Source organism: Vollenhovia emeryi, unplaced genomic scaffold (genome assembly GCF_000949405.1).
Source record: "Vollenhovia emeryi isolate VEMERY1.0 unplaced genomic scaffold, V.emery_V1.0 DF939137.1, whole genome shotgun sequence".
Lineage (NCBI taxonomy): Eukaryota > Metazoa > Arthropoda > Insecta > Hymenoptera > Formicidae > Vollenhovia > Vollenhovia emeryi.
The window spans coordinates 589777-609131 of NW_011967229.1; the positions used below are offsets into that span (position 1 = coordinate 589777).

Here is a 19355-nt window from a genome sequence, read left to right on the forward strand (position 1 = left end):
GATGTAAATAACAGATCCTTTAGCACGTTTATATGTTATACAAAATTTAAGTATATAAAATTTAAGTTTGTAGATTTTGGATCGTATTTTTATCGAGAATGTTCAGCAAATTACATCTCTGAATCCTTTAGAGTACAAATGTTTTTCTTTTACAAAAATTTGGCGTAAAATTTTTGCGGACAAAATGGCAGACTCAATATGGCGGACCAGAATTGAAGAAACCACCCATACAACACAAAAGCTTGCAACAACATTGTTGCAACATTGCAACATTGTTACAACATTGCAACATTGCATATTGCAGTGTAATGTTGCATAGATATTGCAGAAACATTATTTTACAATATTACTTTAGTAATGTTGTAGCAATATTATTTTAAAATGTTGATACAATAATGTTAGTAATATGTAGGTATATTGTTTCCTCATCTCACTTTTGTAGTTTATTTGTGTATTATTTTGTGTATTATTATGTAAATATATATATATATATAGATAAATGAATATATGTAAATACGAGGTGTGTTCAAAAAGTACCGGGAATTTTTGTTTTTTGGAAAGAATTTTATTTATTGGTCTACAACAATGTTATTCCCTTCAAAATAATTCCCCTTAGATATTATACACTTATGCCAGCGCTTTTTCCAATCTCCGAAACACTTATGGAACTCGATCTTTGAGATGGCGTTTAGCTCTCTCAGCGATGCGCTCTTAATCTCATCTATGCTTTCCAAACGGCGGCCATTTAAAGTTCTCTTTATTTTTGAGAACAGGAAATGGCACACGGGGCCATATCTGGCGAATATGGAGGCTGGGGCATCATTACAGTGTTGTTTTTGGCTAAAAATTCACGAACAAGCAAGTGTGAGCAGGTGCATTATCGCGGTGTAAAAGCCATGAATTGTTTCGCCACAAATCCGAGCGTTTTTTCGGATTGGTTCACGCAAATGGCGTTGAACTTGCAGGTAGTACTCCTTATTGATCGTTTGACCTTGTGGCAAGAACTTATGGTGCACTATGCCGTTAAAATCGAAGAACACATAATCTTCACATTCGACCGCACTTGTCAAGCTTCTTCGAAATGCGTATATCACTCGTAGACCCTTGTTTTACTCATAGCAGACTCACCAAAAGCAATATTTAACATTTCTAAAACATTGCTGCACTTTATTCCATTCTTGTAGCAAAATTTAATGCAAATTCTCTGATCCATTTTTTAAACAAAGAAATAATCACCGATCGTACCAAAACAAATGTACAACCTGATCTTTTTGACAGCTGACAACAGACTAAATATCCGATATGGCTAACAATGTACAGATACTTTTCAGACATGTTTACCAACACAACAACGAAAAAATCGCGCAAATCGGACTAATACAACCCGCGAAATTACAAAATTCCCGTAACTTTTTGAACACACCTCGTACATTGCACATAATATCTGATTCAAGTAACATTCAAATTGATTTTTAACGTAGTATTTATACAATGTATGTAGTCGAAATATCAAAGACTGTTTACAAAACTTTCAGGAAAAATATATTTAACAGTCTGAAACAATTTAGAATTCCTCAGAATATTTCAAATAAAGTATACTGTGTGGATTACGTTCCAAAATAATTTTTACTATTTAATAACGTTTAATAAAAACATGTTATGTAAAAGTACATGTACAAATATATTTTACACATTGCAAGAAGGAAGTGTCAGAATAGTCCAGTCAACATACGGAAAAAAGGAGAGGTATCTAGAAAAAATTGCAACATGTTTTATTACATCATTGTGGCCAGAAAAATATACTGAGTAACATATCCAAATTCCGCCATTTTCCGCTATCCCTAAGTATGTTTTTTTATTAACAATTTATAAACAAATTCGTTTTTCTCCACAAATACAATGAATTTCGAAATTTTTGTAGAGATCAAAGTTGTAGAGCAGACAAATATCTACAAAAAATGTTTCTATTAGTTTTTCGAAATATCTCATATTATTTGAGATATTTAGAGCTACTAGGCCACGTTGCAAATATCTCAAATAATATGAGATATTTCGAAAAACTAATAGAAACATTTTTTGTAGATATTTGTCTGCTCTACAACTTTGATCTCTACAAAAATTTCGAAATTCATTGTATTTGTGGAGAAAAACGAATTTGTTTATAAATTGTTAATAAAAAAACATACTTAGGGATAGCGGAAAATGGCAGAATTTGGATATGTTAGATATTTTGGACTTTTAACGATTACCAATTTTTTCACTTTTGCAGAAATTAACTATCAGACACAAGTCAGAGAATTATTTTACAACATTGAAATAATTGTCGCTCAGTAAGAGACTGTTCTGTGCAAAGAAAAGTATAACTTGTAATGAAAATTGAAAAAACAAAATACAGAGGAAAGGAACAACAAATAACGGAATATAAAAAGTAACCACCAACATTAAATGTTATGTGAGATACGGAGGCGGAGTCTCTCGGATCGGAGTCTCCGATACGTTCTCGCGGGCACCACCCTGCGCGACCGGTTTATACTCTCCCTCCGTCTCTATGTAGAGAAGTGGGGGAATGTACGCTCGCTCAGAATATCCAGGCAGTTTGGAGTCGTCTGGAGTTGCAGTTGCGGAGGCTAACGTTCCGGAACTTCCTTATCCGGAGGTCCGTTCGCGATTTTATTCGTTCAAAAAATCAAAATCGGCTGAGGTATCGAATTCAGGTAACACGTGTTTCGCGATCTTCATAGCGCGAATAGAGAGGGAACGAATGTCAACGACGTATTATAAAGTATGAGGCTGGGACTAATGAGAGGACTTGTGGGAAAAGTTGCCTAGATTGGCTTGATCCCACAAGTCCAAAATTTCGGAGAGGCTATCGTGGTGGTTTTAGAAAGTTAACTCTGCGCAACATAATCCGCCTCTTCCCCCGAAGAGTTGGGTATCCGAAGGGATTTCTACCATGTAAAAAAAAAACACGGGTGTACGGTTCGAGCTACACTTATACTTAGCGTGATAAGGGACTGGACCTGGAGTGAGGTGATAGTGAAACGCGGAACCTGTTCTCATTACTATGTGCAAGACAGATCGAGTAGTGCAGTGACGATCTTTCAATATTGTCCTCTAGTTTTCTTAGTGGTTGTTTATTGGACACAACACGTTGCGAGACGAGAGTCTCAACCACGGCAACAAAATTGAGCTAGAATTGCATCGGTCCGCCGGCTATATGAGGTAAGAAAAATACATTATTTTGAATAAAGAAAAATGTCGAAATACTCGGAAATAAATTTTACTTGTGATATTTTCTTTGATATTTATTGGTTATAAAGAAATATGGCTATAGGAGGGGTATAAATATATTAGAGTAATAGGAATACCCAGGTATATAAAGCAAGCAGCGAAGAATAGAAGAGGAGGGGAAAAAATAAGAGCGATAGCGAGATTTAGATTAGAAAACGAAGAGGCAGGGAATAAATATTGGATGAAAGAAGAGGAGAGAATGTGTTATTATGTAAAAAAGAAATAGAAGTATTAGAACATATGACAGGAAGGTGTGAGGAGATGAAGAAGTGGGAAAAAGATATAGAAGATTTAATAGGAGATGAAGGCAAAGGAATAGATTGAATAGAAGAATGGAATGAAAAGATAAAGAAAATAAAGACAGAAGAAGAGGGAGAAAGAGCAAGAGAGGAGAGAGAGGTAAAAGGAGATAAACAGAATGGGATAGTTATAATATATGATATGCAGGTGAATGGGTGGTAATTAAGAGTAATTATTATAAACGAAAGAAGGAGGATATAAAAAAGTAAGGACCGAGGATATCAATACATGTAAGCCAAAGTCCACTTTGACGCCGAAAGGCAAAAGTGAAGAAATTGATTGATTGAAATATGGCTGTAATACCAGAAGCCTGTTTTATCCAGTTTATTCTGTACTGGAACGAAATGGTACTTTGAGCACGTAGGCTGTTAACCTTACCGACGAAAGCCCTCCCACTCTGTGAGGACTATACCCTAAAAGGGTATTTATGCCCCTCCCACACACTTAGGTGTAGCAGGGTAGGTATTCTCGGTTATTACTACTTCCGTTCGGTATATGCAAAACGAAACGAATTTCTTCCCTGTTTCCACAAACCAAAGTAGCACATTGTTATCATCATAACCGGCTCTACAGCCCCAAGTGGGTCCTGGACTTCACAACAAATTATCCTCATCTGAGGCTTATTGTATGTATTCGCAACAGAGAGTTTTTACGGTGAAGGCTTCGGCATTCGAACTTTCGAAATTTTCGAAGCTTCGATGCTTCGAAAAATGTATTCGTGCGAGTGGTGAATTAATTCAAAGGATATGAAGGATTTGCAAGGATGGTCAGATTCGAGTATAAATATAAAGAAAATAGCTCATGCAATTATCAAGGGTTACCTAACCAACCCTAATCTCTATCCTTCCAGGACACCTCACAAATTCTTGACACGTCAATCAGTGGATTAACATTGAACACATAGAAAAAATGTATTAAAGAAAAATTCCTAAGTTGTCTACAGATAATTCCGAGTCTCGACATTGAACTCGCGGAACTCATGTTTGACTGTTAGACACCGTGTCATCGCCCGACGAATGGCGATGGCGCCGGACGGCAAACCGAGCGCATGCGACGACCGATCCGTGGACCGGCCGCCTAGTAGTGTCACATTGTTTTGAGCCTTTCGACTCACAAGACTCCTAGAGATATCATTTCCACCTTTGACTAGAGAGGATACGGCCTTACAGGCGTTCAGACATAATCTCATGGCTACCGCTCGTCACCATCGGCCGCTCGACCGTGTGAACCAAATATCTGAACCTACGGTTCCTCTCGTACTGAGCAGGATTACTATCGCAATGACGAGTCACCAGTAAGGTAAAACTAATCTGTCTCACGACGGTCTAATCCCCGCTATAACTTATGTTAATTTGCCGACATGATAAGTTTCTTTTTCGTTTATTTTCAAATGTTGATTGTTATTGAGACAGAAATTAATAATTCCATCAATTTCTTGGACGCCACTGTCCTGAGAAATGATGGATACTTAATAACAAATTGGTACAGAAAACCTACCTTTTCAGGAAGATACGTAAACTTTTTTTCAAACCATCCTCTAAAATATAAAGTCAACAGAATCACGAATCTAGTAGACAGAGCAATAATCCTTTCCGACAGTCGTTATCACCAGGACAATATTCAAATAGTCAAAAATATTTTAACAAGCAATTGCTTCCCCACACCTCTCATAGACAAACATATCAAATTTAGACTCAAACAAATCAAACTCCAAATTAACAATAATGACCTGCCTAAGATTTTTTCGACCCACGGACACACAAAAGATTTCCATACATCAAGGGAATTAGTGAGAATGTCTCCCACAAACTACGCAAAGTTGGTATCAACACATTACTGACTATACCGAAAAAAACTCAACTGCATAATAGAAAACGAAAAAGACGCCTTGACCAACGAACAAAAGGTTGAAGTTGTCTACAAGATTGACTGCAAAAATTGTGACTCCTTATATTATATATAAGACAGACCAAACGACATCTTAAAACTAGACTAAAAGAACAGTCCAACGACATCAAAAAACATGCTGACAACCACTTCGTTGTTAGCAAGCATCGTACATCTCTTGGTCACGATTTCGATGGGTCAAATCCCCATATCTTACACCGAGAGAGCAATACAAGAAGGAGAGAGATAGCAAAAATAGTTTTCCTAAAAATGACTAATGAAACTATTAATTTACAAAAAGACACAGAAAATCTCAACGCTATTTACGACCACATAATAGACTTAACTTAAATCTTGACCCCACTCTTTATTTATTATAATCAATAATCAATCAATTGTTTCGACATAACTGGCAATGTATTTAATTTGTCACGACGTTTCGACTGCAGATCGCAGTCCTCTTCAGGTTAGTTTAAGAGACAAGCATTTACGGATACAAATTATTGTGGTAGCAATAAGTCTTATACGTAATGTTCGTCAATTAATTATAAATCGGTTCTTTGAATTCGAGCAACGAGCAGGATCCATGTGTCCATACATCTGAGAGTATATCACGATGATCACAGCGCACACATCCGTGGTTTAGACAGTAATGATTTATTTATTATTTTGACTTATTCTCTCTCTCTCTCTCTCTCTCTCGTGACTTTTACTTGTTTTTAATTATATTAACCGACTAATACTTTAGTCAGTCGTACCCCGTCATCTACCGAGCAATGTTCTCCGGTTTCAAACACCGTCATCTATCGAGCAATGTTCTCCGGTTTTCAAACACCGACACTTAATTTTCACAGCATGTAAGTCTTCACATTAATTACAATCAAAATTTCTGCACTCTTCTCTCTTTCTAACACTCTCATATTTAGTATGTGATCATAATTAAAAATCAATTGTACTTCACCGAAATACACGCGGATCTATGTACACGACCACCACTGGTAACGTCTCCAACATTTGTAACAGTGAACATAATATCTCCAATGTATTTAATTTATTTATATAAAATTGTCAATTCTCTTATTTATACAGTCTGGTCGCTTGAAAAGGACCAAAACCCATGGTCGAAACGTAGCGATACTTAAAGCATTAAAATTGCCAGATACGGTCAACAAACCTTAATGTTGTTATTGAGAAGGACTACATGAATTGGTCGAAACGTTTGATTATTCTCGTGACTTTTACTTGTTTTTAATTATACCAACCGACTAATACTTTAGTCAGTCGTACCCCGTCATCTATCGAGCAATGTTCTCCAGTTTCAAACACCGACACTTAATTTTCATAGCATGTAAGTCTTCACATTTCTGCACTCTTTGATATAGTCAATTTCAATTAAACAAGACACGAAAGATTGTTATATCCGCACTCAATATCCAGCGTCTGACTCTTATTGCCCTTACATTGCGTCTATTTATTAATTAATTATTTAAAAAACTGAAGTTTTTAATCATTCATCTAAATTCGATAAGTATTTAATCACCTTAATTATCACGAAATTAAGGACTTCATTCAAAATTATTTAAGAAAAACATTTCAATAAATAACATAAGATTCCTCGTGGTAAATTTGTTTTTAAATTTAAATAAGTTAAACACTTAAACTTCTTGAATAAGTTAACACTTAATACTTCTCGAATAAGTTAACACTTAATACTTCTCGATAGATATAAGTAACAGCAAATATCGTGATTACATTGAATTTAATATCTTTCACCGCCGTGGCTGTGCGCGTATTGTGAAGTGCGACAAGAATTTTTAATTGTTCATAATGCAAAAATTTGAAAAGGTTAAACAATATTAATAGAAATGGCAATGAATTGCAGCTTGCTGTATATCCTCAATATTCTTGGTGACCCATGTCTAAACATTCAATTAGCACTTCCTAATCTCTCCCCGGCGTTCGTTGTCAACAGCCATTACTTCCAGCATCTTCTCGATCTCAGTGAGTTACTCTCTTGCTCTCTTAGAGAGAGAGAGAGAGAGAGAGAGAGAGAGAGAGAGAGAGAGAGAGAGAGAGAGAGAGAGAGAGAGAGAGAGAAAGAGAGAGAAGAGGGAGTAGTCTCAAAGAGCACCCCAAACACCATGATGACAGGGTGGTTGTTCCACCCCTTGGAACTTCAACTAACCGACGTATCTATTAATCCACCCTGAATGACACTCGAGGGTGGTACTCACTCTCTCGTTGTCCCTTCTCCTCCGCACAGGGGATGATCCTGACCCTACGAGCTCGTAACTACCGCTCCTCCTCTTTTTATAAATCCTCCCCCGACCACTACAGGTTTTTTTTAACGAACGCTCAAGGAGATTCAGTGCGATAATTGTATTACTTCGCGAAGTTAGGATGGGAAGTTGGAGTGAGAAGAGCTAGAGAGCGCGGAACGTGCCGAGATTGGTTAATGGCTTTGATACGAAGAGAAGGATAAGATTAATTTGCTTACGAATCTGAAAGCAAACAAATAAGCAATTATGTGCCGCGAAAAGAGCTCACTCTCGTCCCATTCGACTCCCTACGAAGAATTTATGACGATACATTTGAGATCCACCGATCGTTGGCTAATAGTGCTCCAACATGAAATTTCAGCCACAATTTGGCGAGCGGTTGTCATTTAACAAACTCCGTAACAAGATCTCATTTGAAAAGGACCTAAACCAAAGGTCGAAATGGCGTTATTCAATAAATGTGGCCAGCTGAGGTCGATTAAAATTTGAAATTTTGTGTAATATTATTCAGATAAAATATATCTTAAAATAACATACAAAGGAACTAACGAACTAGTGTGTGTGTGTTTGTGTGTGTGTTGTGTACGTGTTAAGAACTTCTATTTATAAAAATAATACATACGTTTCAACCTATAATCAGGTCATCTTCAGTGTGTTATAGAATTTAAAATATTAATGTTACGTGTACATAAGAAAAACCTACAGTTAAGATGTAAGAATCTTTTTTCGGTGTGTCATATAAGAATCGTCACATCGAAATTTAATGTCAAAATAACGAATTGCAAGAGGTTGAACAACGGAGTTCTGAAGAATAATCCAAAAGTAAAATTTCCAACAAGATTTTAAAATATACAGGGCGTCAGTGACTGTTTGGGGCTTATTTTTTGTGTAGATAAAGCGGACCAAACTGACTGTGAGTCGGAAAGTCCTCTACCATTTTGCAATTTTTGCAATAGTTACTACTACACTAGAGAGTGACTATGCAATGAATTTAATCGAAACACTGAAAAAATACTTTGTTGAGAATTTATATGTCCTTGTCTGTTATTACTCAATTATTGGATACAGTAACCAGAAATGATTAAATTATTAGACATGTACTCATAATTATAAATGACGAAATAAAGGATTATTAGACGAATTTAGACTGGCAGGTGTTTTATTTAACTTGTTCCGACGTTGCGACCATCCGGGTTGTGATCCTTTTCAAGGAAATAAATATTACTTCGTCATCGTTAATATGTTAAAAAGCGTTAACATTCATCTCTGGGCGTCAGTCGGAGAAACTACCTACACATATGTTGGAAGGCACGTCCATCCGACGTGACGACCACAGTAGTCCTATGTGCCCCGTAAAAGTAATATTTATTTCTTTGAAACGGATCACAACACGGATGGTCAAAACGTCGGAGGAAGTTAAATAAAACACCTGCCAGTCTAAAGTCGTCTAATAATCCTTTATTTCGTTAATTAACTACCGGCAATATATTACCATATTTCTTCTTGTCATAATTATAAATGTTTTATACATTATATTCTCGTGCATAAATTATTTCGAGGAAAGAAGTAAATTACTTCTTCAAAAACCGATATTTAAAAGAATGTGTTTAAAATGCATATGTTAAAATGTGTAAAAAGTGAATAAATTGCTGATTACACACATTATTTGGATTAATACACATTATTTGGAAGAACTATACTAATTGATATTAATTCGATAGAAGTAATACTAATCCTTAATATTTCGCTTTGCAAAAGAAATTTTAAACTTTATCAGAAAGATAATTTTTAGAAATGTTAGGAAGAAAAATAAAGAGAGAGAGAGAGAGAGAGAGAGAGAGAGAGAGAGAGAGAGAGAGAGAGAGATAAGTGATGTATATCTTTGATTACAGAGCCGGCGGCCACAACATGTGCGACGGCCCCTTCGAGGGTCTCAGAATTTCGGGGATAGGACAGCCTACGTCGTCACCGAGTAATATCGGTCACATGGGCGGTCTCGCAGGGGGTAGTTCACTCAGTGCGGCAGGGAAAAAAATGCAGGTGGAACACATCAAACGACCGATGAATGCTTTCATGGTCTGGTCGCGATTACAACGACGGAAGATTGCGCAAGAGAATCCAAAAATGCATAACAGCGAAATCTCCAAGAGGCTCGGTATGTGCAAAACGAAACGAATTTCTTCCCTGTTTCCACAAACCAAAGTAGCACATTATCATCACCATAACTGGCTCTACAGCCCCAAGTGGGCCCTGGTCTTCACAACAAATTATCCCCATCCGAGACTTATTGTATGTATTCGCAACAGTGAGTTTTTACGGTGAAGGGTTGAAGCTTCGAAGCTTCGAAAAATATATTCGTGCGAGTGGTGAATTAATTCAAAGGACGTTAAAAATATTGCCAATAAAAGGTATTGATTTATATATGTTAAAAGATAGGTAATTACTTCTGAATTCTTTCGAAGCTTCAAATCTTCGAAGTTATCAAAAGTAACAGCCCTAGTTGTTAGCCTCTCGCGAACCCTGTTTTCGGAGGACAGGGGTATATGTGTAGCAAAACACTATCGATAGCTGCCACTTCTCTCCGATCGAGAGATAGTGTCCGAAAAAACCAGCGGTATCCGTGGGTGGATTTGAACTCGGATCTTCTCGTTCATTTGCTTACTAAGCAGCGCACATTTCTCTGCGCCATACAAAGTAGCACATACAGGCAAATACACGAAGAAGAAATTTCTATTTTTTTCAATAATTTTTATTCATAACTTGAAAAAAAGGTTCAACGCAGCGAGAATTATTTCTTGCACAATCGAGCCTATCATTTTGTCGCGACATATTATTTCGCGTCGCTTCCTTTATGAAGGACTTGGTACACACGTCCGCGTGATTTAGCGTCGACGAAGATATTCCGTCTAGTATTTCCGTTAAATACCCCAGTCGACAAAGGACCTTCCGCAACTCCCTCGAGCTCCTTTATTCGTCATTTTCTTCCTCGCCTCGCATCGTCTATCTCCCATTTTTCGTTTCCCCGGCGACGTCAAATAAGGGAAGCGTCTCCTCCTCTTCCTCCTCCTCCTTCTCTTCTCTCTCCTCCTTCTCGGTAAAAATGATGCGCACGCTCGAACCTGTACCACCCCTTTCCATTTTCCATTCCCCTGCTTTTATTCCCTCCCAGTTCCCAAGCCATCCTTATTCTCCCATACTTCTTCCTCCACGTTTCCTTTTTGTCGACGCGACACTTTCCCGTCGCTCTTTTGCCGCCAAGCATATTTTTGGATGATACACATCCACTTCGTTGCAGCACTCACAGATTTCGTCCCTTTCCTCCCTTGTCCGCTGTTGCGAAATTCCCACGCAGGGCGACAAAAAGTTCCGGAGCGCATTCCCGATTCGGTGATTCGGAATTTAACGGGCGAGCGCGATAGCTTTCACTTTTTTTCCCGGGCACAAAGGTATCCGGAAGAATGTCATCTTATTTTTCAACTGGTTACGTGAATACTCTGACTAGCCACAAGAATTCTCAAAAAACAGCGAAGGAAATATTTCACTATAATGAAATAAGAATGTGCTTGGAAGATTTTTTCGAAAGCTGATCGAATTTTACGTACTGGATATTGGATTCTTAAAAGCAATCATTTTTAAAACTTTGAAATGTTGAAACTTTAAAGTGTTATAATCTCTTAATTTATAGATTCTTGCACATTTTTAAAGCTTCTTGGTTTTTGTTAATGTGAATTTAAAAAGATTTTAAATTTTTTAATTGAAACTCGCTCAAGGCAGAGAAATTTAAACACGCACACTTCTCGCCGGGATATATTCTTCGTGCCTAAAATAATTCCGATCCGAAAACGCGATAAAACAGCATCCGATTTTATTGCATCAATTAGTAGATGGCGATCCACGCGTTTATCTTTCGAGTCGGCAATTTACCACGTTTCACGACACCCAGAGGATGTTTAGGGGTGGATCCTAAAGGGAGTAGCACAAGAGAGGAAGAGAGAGTGGTTCTTTAAAGTGAGTGCCCTGTCGGGAAACGCTTACAGCTAATCTAGTTATTGGACCTCGATGTAACGTTCCCGTTTTGCAAGTTGCTTGTGCGAACCTTACCCCTTTCCCTTTCGTCTTCAAGATTCCACTCGAGCTGATGGCTCAAACCTTCTGAGGATAATAGCAATTCCGATCGCGAGATAGAGAAGTCAAAATAAAAAGATGGCGTAAACCAGAGCTGTCCACGAACTGCTCATTTTGGCCGATTTTCGCGAGGCACCGCCTATTACCCCCTACTCCAGTCATCTAACAACCGTAACCAAGCGCGCGGCGCTCAGCTTCAGGTACGGTGGTTAGGCCGGTTAATGTCGACTAAAAAGCTTGATTATTGTTATTTATTACTGGCGACTTAAAGAGATTTCTATGTTTGAAGATAATTAATCATTGATAAAGATATTAACAATGGTAATTTAGACACTCTCGTAAATATAATACAACGAGGTAATAAGAAAGGCAATAAGAACCACGTGCGGTAATTAATGCGCATATAACTTTAATTACGAGTTAGTAGCTCATATACAGACAATTTGCTTCACAGATAGGATATATTCCAGGTAATATTTTTATATTAATATGTCTGTGAACGATATTAACGATGAAATTATTGCAAAAGTATTGACCCTCCCCCCCCACTTCTCTCTCTCTCTCTCTCTCATCTAACAAAATTTTGACACTTTTGCCACACAAAGATTATGTGCAATGGGATTCCATCTCCGCTTCAATCTTCCCCTCTAAAACTACCTCCGACATTGTAGTGTAAAAACGCACGCATGCGATGCAAACACCCTCGAGAGAGAAGTTTACAAAGAGAGCGAAACGAAAGAGGACTAGAGAGTGTATAAACACACGAGAGAACGGAGGGGCGAGAGGGAGGAGAAGAAGAGACTCGGGAGAAGCTTTCATCGTAATGAAGTATTTCTACCGCTTGCCGAAGCCATCAAGAGGAGGCACCAGCTTCTTTCGAGCGCGTTAAAGAAACGACTTGTCAGTTTTGCAATCCTCTCTAAAACAGGAGATCCTACCTGTTCTACGGTGTTTGAGATTAATCCGGTTTAACTGTTTCGCTAACATCGTCTCTCGGACCCGTGACACTATCCTCGATATTTATCTTGAATAGCAATTGCGATCCTCGCTCAAAGAAGCAAATCACGGCAAGCCTTGAAATTGGTTTCGTTCTGCATCTCAAAGTAGAAAAAATAACAGAGAGGTACATTCTTCGTGGACACTAACAAAACCAAGTATTAAAAGGGGGAGTTTCTCGTGTAAACAGCCAAAAGAATCTTCATATAATTATTGACGGAATCAACATTTCGACGAATTGTTAATCCGCAAAAATATAGTAGTTCGTTTTTCTTTTTACCAACTCGCCTGTCAATTTTCCTCTTCCACCCGACTCTTCTTTTCTTCTTCAAATTTCGAAGCCGTGTACCCATTATATTCTCGACGTGCCGATACATTCATTCACGCGCAGGTATACGCATACCAACAAATTCAAAAGAAAATCGTTGGACATATACCTGCAGAGCTGTTTATTACGTCACGAGCGGAGCGGGAAGACGAACCGCATGACCTCCTACTCGACGCGCGATCGAAAATTCGACTATAACTATACTTAGAGGCCAAATATCGATCTGTAACTTTAAAAACATATTTTCCACATGTATTAAAGTTTATTAAATAAAAAAATCGATTTTTTCACGTGTTACAAGGGCATTCCACATCAAAGTTAGTTTCAATATGTTCTTAGACAAGACAATAGCAGTGTGTGCCGTGATGTAAACAATAAGCCGGTTTTAATACAAAAAACTGTTCTAAAGGTAGGTTTTGAGAAATTTGTATGAAACAAAACACAATACTAAACACTTTATTTTAAATTAAAAATACAGATAGAATAATGCATTGGCCTAAAAAAACATGCAACCTAAATTAACGTGTCAAAACATATACTTTAGGTCAGTGGAACACATTAGAAGGATTCATCAGTTTAATGTGTCCCACCCTCGTTTTTTTTAAAGAAATTTTATTTATTTTTTGTTATATTTTGGAAAAGAAGTTATGTTTTATTTAACGGAATTCTATCAAAGAATAAGACTGGCTACTTGAATTGATCATATCTAATTATTTGATATGATCATATTTTATTTCACTTCAATAAATTGTGGGACATATTTGCCTAGTTTCCCCTATACATGTTTATACAATATACTCGTATATCGAGTGACGAGTATGCCAGGTCCGGCCTTCCGCTCCTTGTGCGCTCATTCGGCCAGACGTTTTTATCAATTACACGATAACTATTGCTAATTTTGCACATGACTTTTCTTCTCAGTTTAAACCCAATCTACCGTAATTTTGAGTTTGGCTACAAACAAGTCTGACACCCTGTATATGTATATGTATGTATATAACGCGTGCAAAACACATATGCGCATCCACGTTCCCTTTCATACGGTCGTGTGCGCGTGATTAAAAATGATCGTCCCCGAGCGAGCTTAAAGCTCCCACTCCCTTAAAAGCTCCCCGTCACTACTTTGAACCCACTGACTCTTTCCGTCACAAAGGCGGAATTCTCCGCTCCACTTCGAGACTTATGCGCGAAATCCGTTTCCTCCACGAATTCTACAACAAGACCGTTCCACCCTTTACTTCATACGAAAAGGGTTGGGAAAGATTAAGGAGATGCAGACGTGCAGACACGGAAATTCTCATAAAGTTTTGTTTACCTAACATTTCGAGACACCGGTAATCTTCAAGTTACAAGCAGTTCAAAATAAAAGAAGTTGAAATTAAACAAAAGCTCATGTGATAATAAAATCAATATAAAAAATAAAAATAAAATTAATATAAAAATATGTAGGCGAAAAGTGTGAAGGCCTCATATAACGGGCGAAATATCGGACGCACCCCCGTCAAGAGAGGACGGCGGGGTGAGTCGGAGCGACAAGAAGGTCCGGGGCGGCGAACCGGCCCGAAACGGCGAGACGATTCGCGATGACGAGGCGATGGACCGGAGTGGCCGGGTGATCGGGAGCGATGGTGTGGCGAACCGCGAGGAGCGGCGCGAGAGAGGAACGGTGGCGGCGTTCGGAGCCGAGGAACGCGATGACGCAATACGCGAATTGATGTTCCTGCGCCGAGAGCTCTGGGAGCTCCAGCGGGAGCTGGAGATGTTGAGAAATTCCCCAGTGATGAGCGGAACGACGAGCGCGATGACGAGCGCGGCCGACGAGTGGCGCCCGGCTTAAGGGAGCTGTTGCCCGAGTTCGGCCGGGCCGATAGCGATTTCTGAAGGTGGAAGCAGCAGCTGGAGCTGCTGAGACAAACATACCGGCTGGACGAGAACTCGGCGCGGGTGCTAATTAGCTCGCGGTTGAAGGGACGCGCGCTGTCCTGGTTTCACTCAAAAGCCGAGTATCTAACGCTGGATACGGTGGAGCTACTCCGAGAGATGGGACACACCTTTCCTGCGACCTGAGTCTCTCTCCAATAATAAAATTAATATAAAAAGGGACATAAGAGCCAACGCCGGTTGTTAGTGCTGTGTTTATACAGGGTAATCTCTAAAGTCTGACTCCACGGTGGTTACACGTTTCGTTTTACATTTCTGCATTATAGTGCCGAATGTTGATAAAGTCGTCGATAAAGACAACGGTATTCGCGTATCTACTAGGGCTGGTGATTTCCTTCGAAGGCTTCGACATTCGAACTTTCGAAGCTTCGCATACAGCAGCGTTGATAATGCGCGTGGACAAAGCTCTACAACTTGGTTTGAAACCCAAGGCATACTTGCGTAATTTCACGTATGTGTCTCAAGATCCGGTGGATCAACTGCTTCTAGGACCATCGTACGCAATACCGAAGGTATATAGTTTCTATCGATTCGATTCGTAGCCTTGCCCGGCGTCCGATGATTCCGGGCTATCTCAAAGTGAGCATAAGCTGTCGAGATGAGCTGTTTCTCTTCGACTTACTGGGGATGATGACAATTTTCGAGTGCAACGGCGTATCAAACCAAAGCGCCCGAACCTCCAACCTGAAGGGCTACACCCCTAAAGGGGCTTGCGTGGCAGGATACTCTCGGTGGCTGCCACTTCCCGTCGTGCTCGAAAAAAACCAGAGGTGTTCGCTGCATTTGAACTCTGAACTTTTTGTTCATTTATTTACTAAGCAGCGCACATTTCTCTGCGCCACGCTTGCCCAGCCGTTTCCGAGATCCAGGGGTGGGGTCAAACTTTAGAGATACCCTGTGTATTTAAAACATTCAAAATATGTATAAAATGTAGACGTTTCGGCTTGATATCAGGCCTTTTTCAATACGATAAGAAGATTAAAGTTAGTCTCCTGACTGAGTCAATGTTAAGATGTTAAATATTTGAAGACAGTAGGGGCAATGTGCCATCGCAGATCTTTCGTGAATAAAAAAATTATATATAATTGTGAAATAAATTATAATATTATATATGTAGTTTGCATGATATTCAATAACAATTTGTTACATGGAAACGTTTCGGTCAGCGCATGTGACCCTCTTCAGTCCTAACATTTGGTTTTCGTTATAAACTTCGTTATAAACATTCTAATAAATAAAAAATCTGCACTCTCTTTCATGGATCGTCAGTAATAAAGAACTATGTATATTCTATGGAGTATAACTGTGGAACTGGCAAATTTAATAAAGTTAACACTATACATTCACATTGGTAGGAAACGCAAACCCTTACCTTCCAAAAAAATGGTTACACAAAACCAACTAAATTACTAAACTTACAGACTTGATAATGAATCTGCGCCAATGAAATCACAAAAGAGGATTAGAATTACAACAAAAAAAAAGAGACTGCACTATCTCGAAAAGGGATCGTAAAATCGTCTGTAGCGTAGAGTAATGCCTTAGAGGCATCTTCTTAATTGGCACGAAACAACATCGCTAACGAGAATAACGGCACCATTGTTTCGCGTTGTAAGAAAATACTATTAGCATGGCACACGAAGAGGACTCTCGATAAGGTTTTCTTTCAACTATCTAACGACGTAATTATACCACACGTCGTCAAATGAATGTATTTAATGAAATCTCACGCTAATATTAAACGTAATGTTTACTCGATAAATACACATCTTCCTGATGTAGACAAAAACTGTATGCAAATAGTGCATCAATATCACTTATTTAAAATCTGATGTTTTAATTTAATACGTAAAGATAGCGGGCGTCGCAACGGTTTATTGTCTTGCATTTGATTTGCAATTTAAGTGAGCAGTGTTACAGTGTTATATGTTAAGTGTCCTTGAATCCATTACAAAAATGGATCATAGTGTCCTGAAAGGTTTAGATGCACTACATTGACAGTGGTGAGGTGAAAACGTTATACGTAAGTTTGCAATAGAATATCTTACTCACCAGACCAAAGTGACGCGTGCCTTTCAATATACAGCCAAAGTTTTACTTTTCTGTGTTACTGACAATGGGAATGAATATTCATGAACGAGAATATTTATGGTTAAAGGCAGGGTATGGAAGTAACGCGTTACTTGTAACGCCGTTGTTGTTACAAGTTACTTGTTTTGGTAACGGACTGGTGTACGTTACTTTTTCTTTTGTAACTGTAACGGTAACGTAGTTACTTTTTTAGTAACTCTAATGAACTTAACAGTTACCTTTATTATTACTTTTTATATTTCGAATCTAATTATAAAATACAACTATATTTTCTTACATTTTCTTACATCTTCAAGCATCAATATTCATAATCTATTATTATCATGGGTTGTTATATTTAAGGTAGTTAGGTCAAAATTGTAACGTTACATTATATTTATTTACCTTATATAATATATATTTATGTTATATAAGGTAACTAAATATAATGTAACGTTACTTTTAATTACAATAAAATGTTAGATTTTTTACTAGATATCAGATAGCGGTAACAAGTTATTTTTAAAAAGTAACTTTCCTATCCCTGGTTGGACTGAACTATGGAATATACTAATCCCATTGCTATTAATTGGAATAAAACAAAATTGTGACAAGAAGTTATAATTATTTATGTATATTTACTTTATTTGTTAGAAATATATAATTTATAAAAATTTAAAGAAACTTATTTGCAATTAAATAACTTATTTCAAGGAAACAAACAATTTTTGTAATAAGTAATACTTATTTAAAAAGTAAAATAAATTAGTAATAGAGGTGATTAGACAAGATATTATTAGATTATTAGATAATTGCGCAATAGCTAATAATGTGTACTTCAATAAAAGAAAACTAGATTTAATCAAAATTTTTCTTTCTTCCAGATTATGGCGGTCACTTTCTTGTTGAACAAGACTGTATTGTCTGCCTCGATAACAGGGACCGACCACTACGCGTGAGCAGCCGAGTAGAAACAGAGAAAGAAGAATCAGCACAAAGATCTCGGCAGAGAGACAGAGAGCGCTAGAGACTGACTTGTATGGCACGCCATTTTGCTAGTTAATATAATCTTAAAAATTATGTCAAATAGAATTTATACTGGAAGAAAAGAAATTAATCTTATGTCTAAACACATTTTTAATTCTTCGAATTATTATTAAACTATCATATAATTGAAAATGCAGATTTTAAATTATGTGTGGACAAAATATCAATTTCTGAATTAATTTTATTATAACATAAAAATTTTTCGGGAATTAAAATTATTATTCATAATAGAAATTCGGGAATTAATAAAAATTTCGTTGGATTTAAAATTTAATATAAAATCTTGGATTACAATGGAGAAAGCATTTAATTCTAATTTTCAATTTTCGTGATGTGGCATAATTTTTATTTATCTAAATTTTATTAAGTCGCGATATAATTTTAATTCGTAAATTTTTATTACCGTAGAGTGGGGTAACATGGAACAAGGGGGCAAGTTGGAACAAAACTTCCAATTTCATATTTATGCATTAAAACCGGCAACGTCTGCAAGAAAGCATTCGAGTTCAACGCTAGTTTTGGTTTAGCCCATATGTGCGCTCAATTCTTGCAGACGTTGCCGGTTTTAATGCATAAATATGAAATTGGAAGTTTTGTTCCAACTTGCCCCCTTGTTCCATGTTACCGCACTCTATGGTATCACGTAATTTTAAGTCTTGCCGGGGTATTATAAAGATAAAATAAGATAAAATAAGATAAAATAAGATAAAATAAAGTAATGCCCACTGGGCATTAGTGGGCATTGGTGTATAAGATTTTTGTCAGCGGTTTCCCCCTCGCTTGAGAGCCTTCCTGAACCGGCCCGCGCGGAACCACATGCATTTCCTTTTGATCATATCTCACTGGTGATAATAGTCTTTACTTGAGTTTAAAGAACATCTGTCACATTCGCTGATTTTTTTCAACCCTCGCCCATCCAAACCAAGCCTACAGTTTTTTCAGAAGTAGGATTCCGGTCCCAACTCCCACAAAGCCTACCTCAAACTAATATTTTAACGATTAGTTTCTTCAAATTGCCAGTATAATAATAAAATTCCAAATTTCATTCGACCACAGTTGGCCCCATTTATTAATTAATCGGTTAATGCTGA

General features: G+C 37.6%; 1 protein-coding gene across 2 annotated transcripts in view; it reads left to right on the forward strand.

Moving 5' to 3' along the window:
- Positions 1 to 2326: 2326 nt before the first annotated feature.
- Positions 2327 to 19355, forward strand: part of LOC105567437 (transcription factor SOX-2) — a 53445-nt gene continuing 36416 nt past the window's right edge. For both annotated transcript variants that reach the window (XR_001009357.1, XM_012022309.1), the window contains exons 1-2: positions 2327 to 3222; positions 9650 to 9912. Coding sequence is in view for 1 of the 2 variants with exons in the window: in XM_012022309.1 (XP_011877699.1) it covers positions 3218 to 3222; positions 9650 to 9912 (268 nt within the window). In the remaining variant the exon portion in view is untranslated. The remainder of the gene's footprint in view (positions 3223 to 9649; positions 9913 to 19355) is intronic.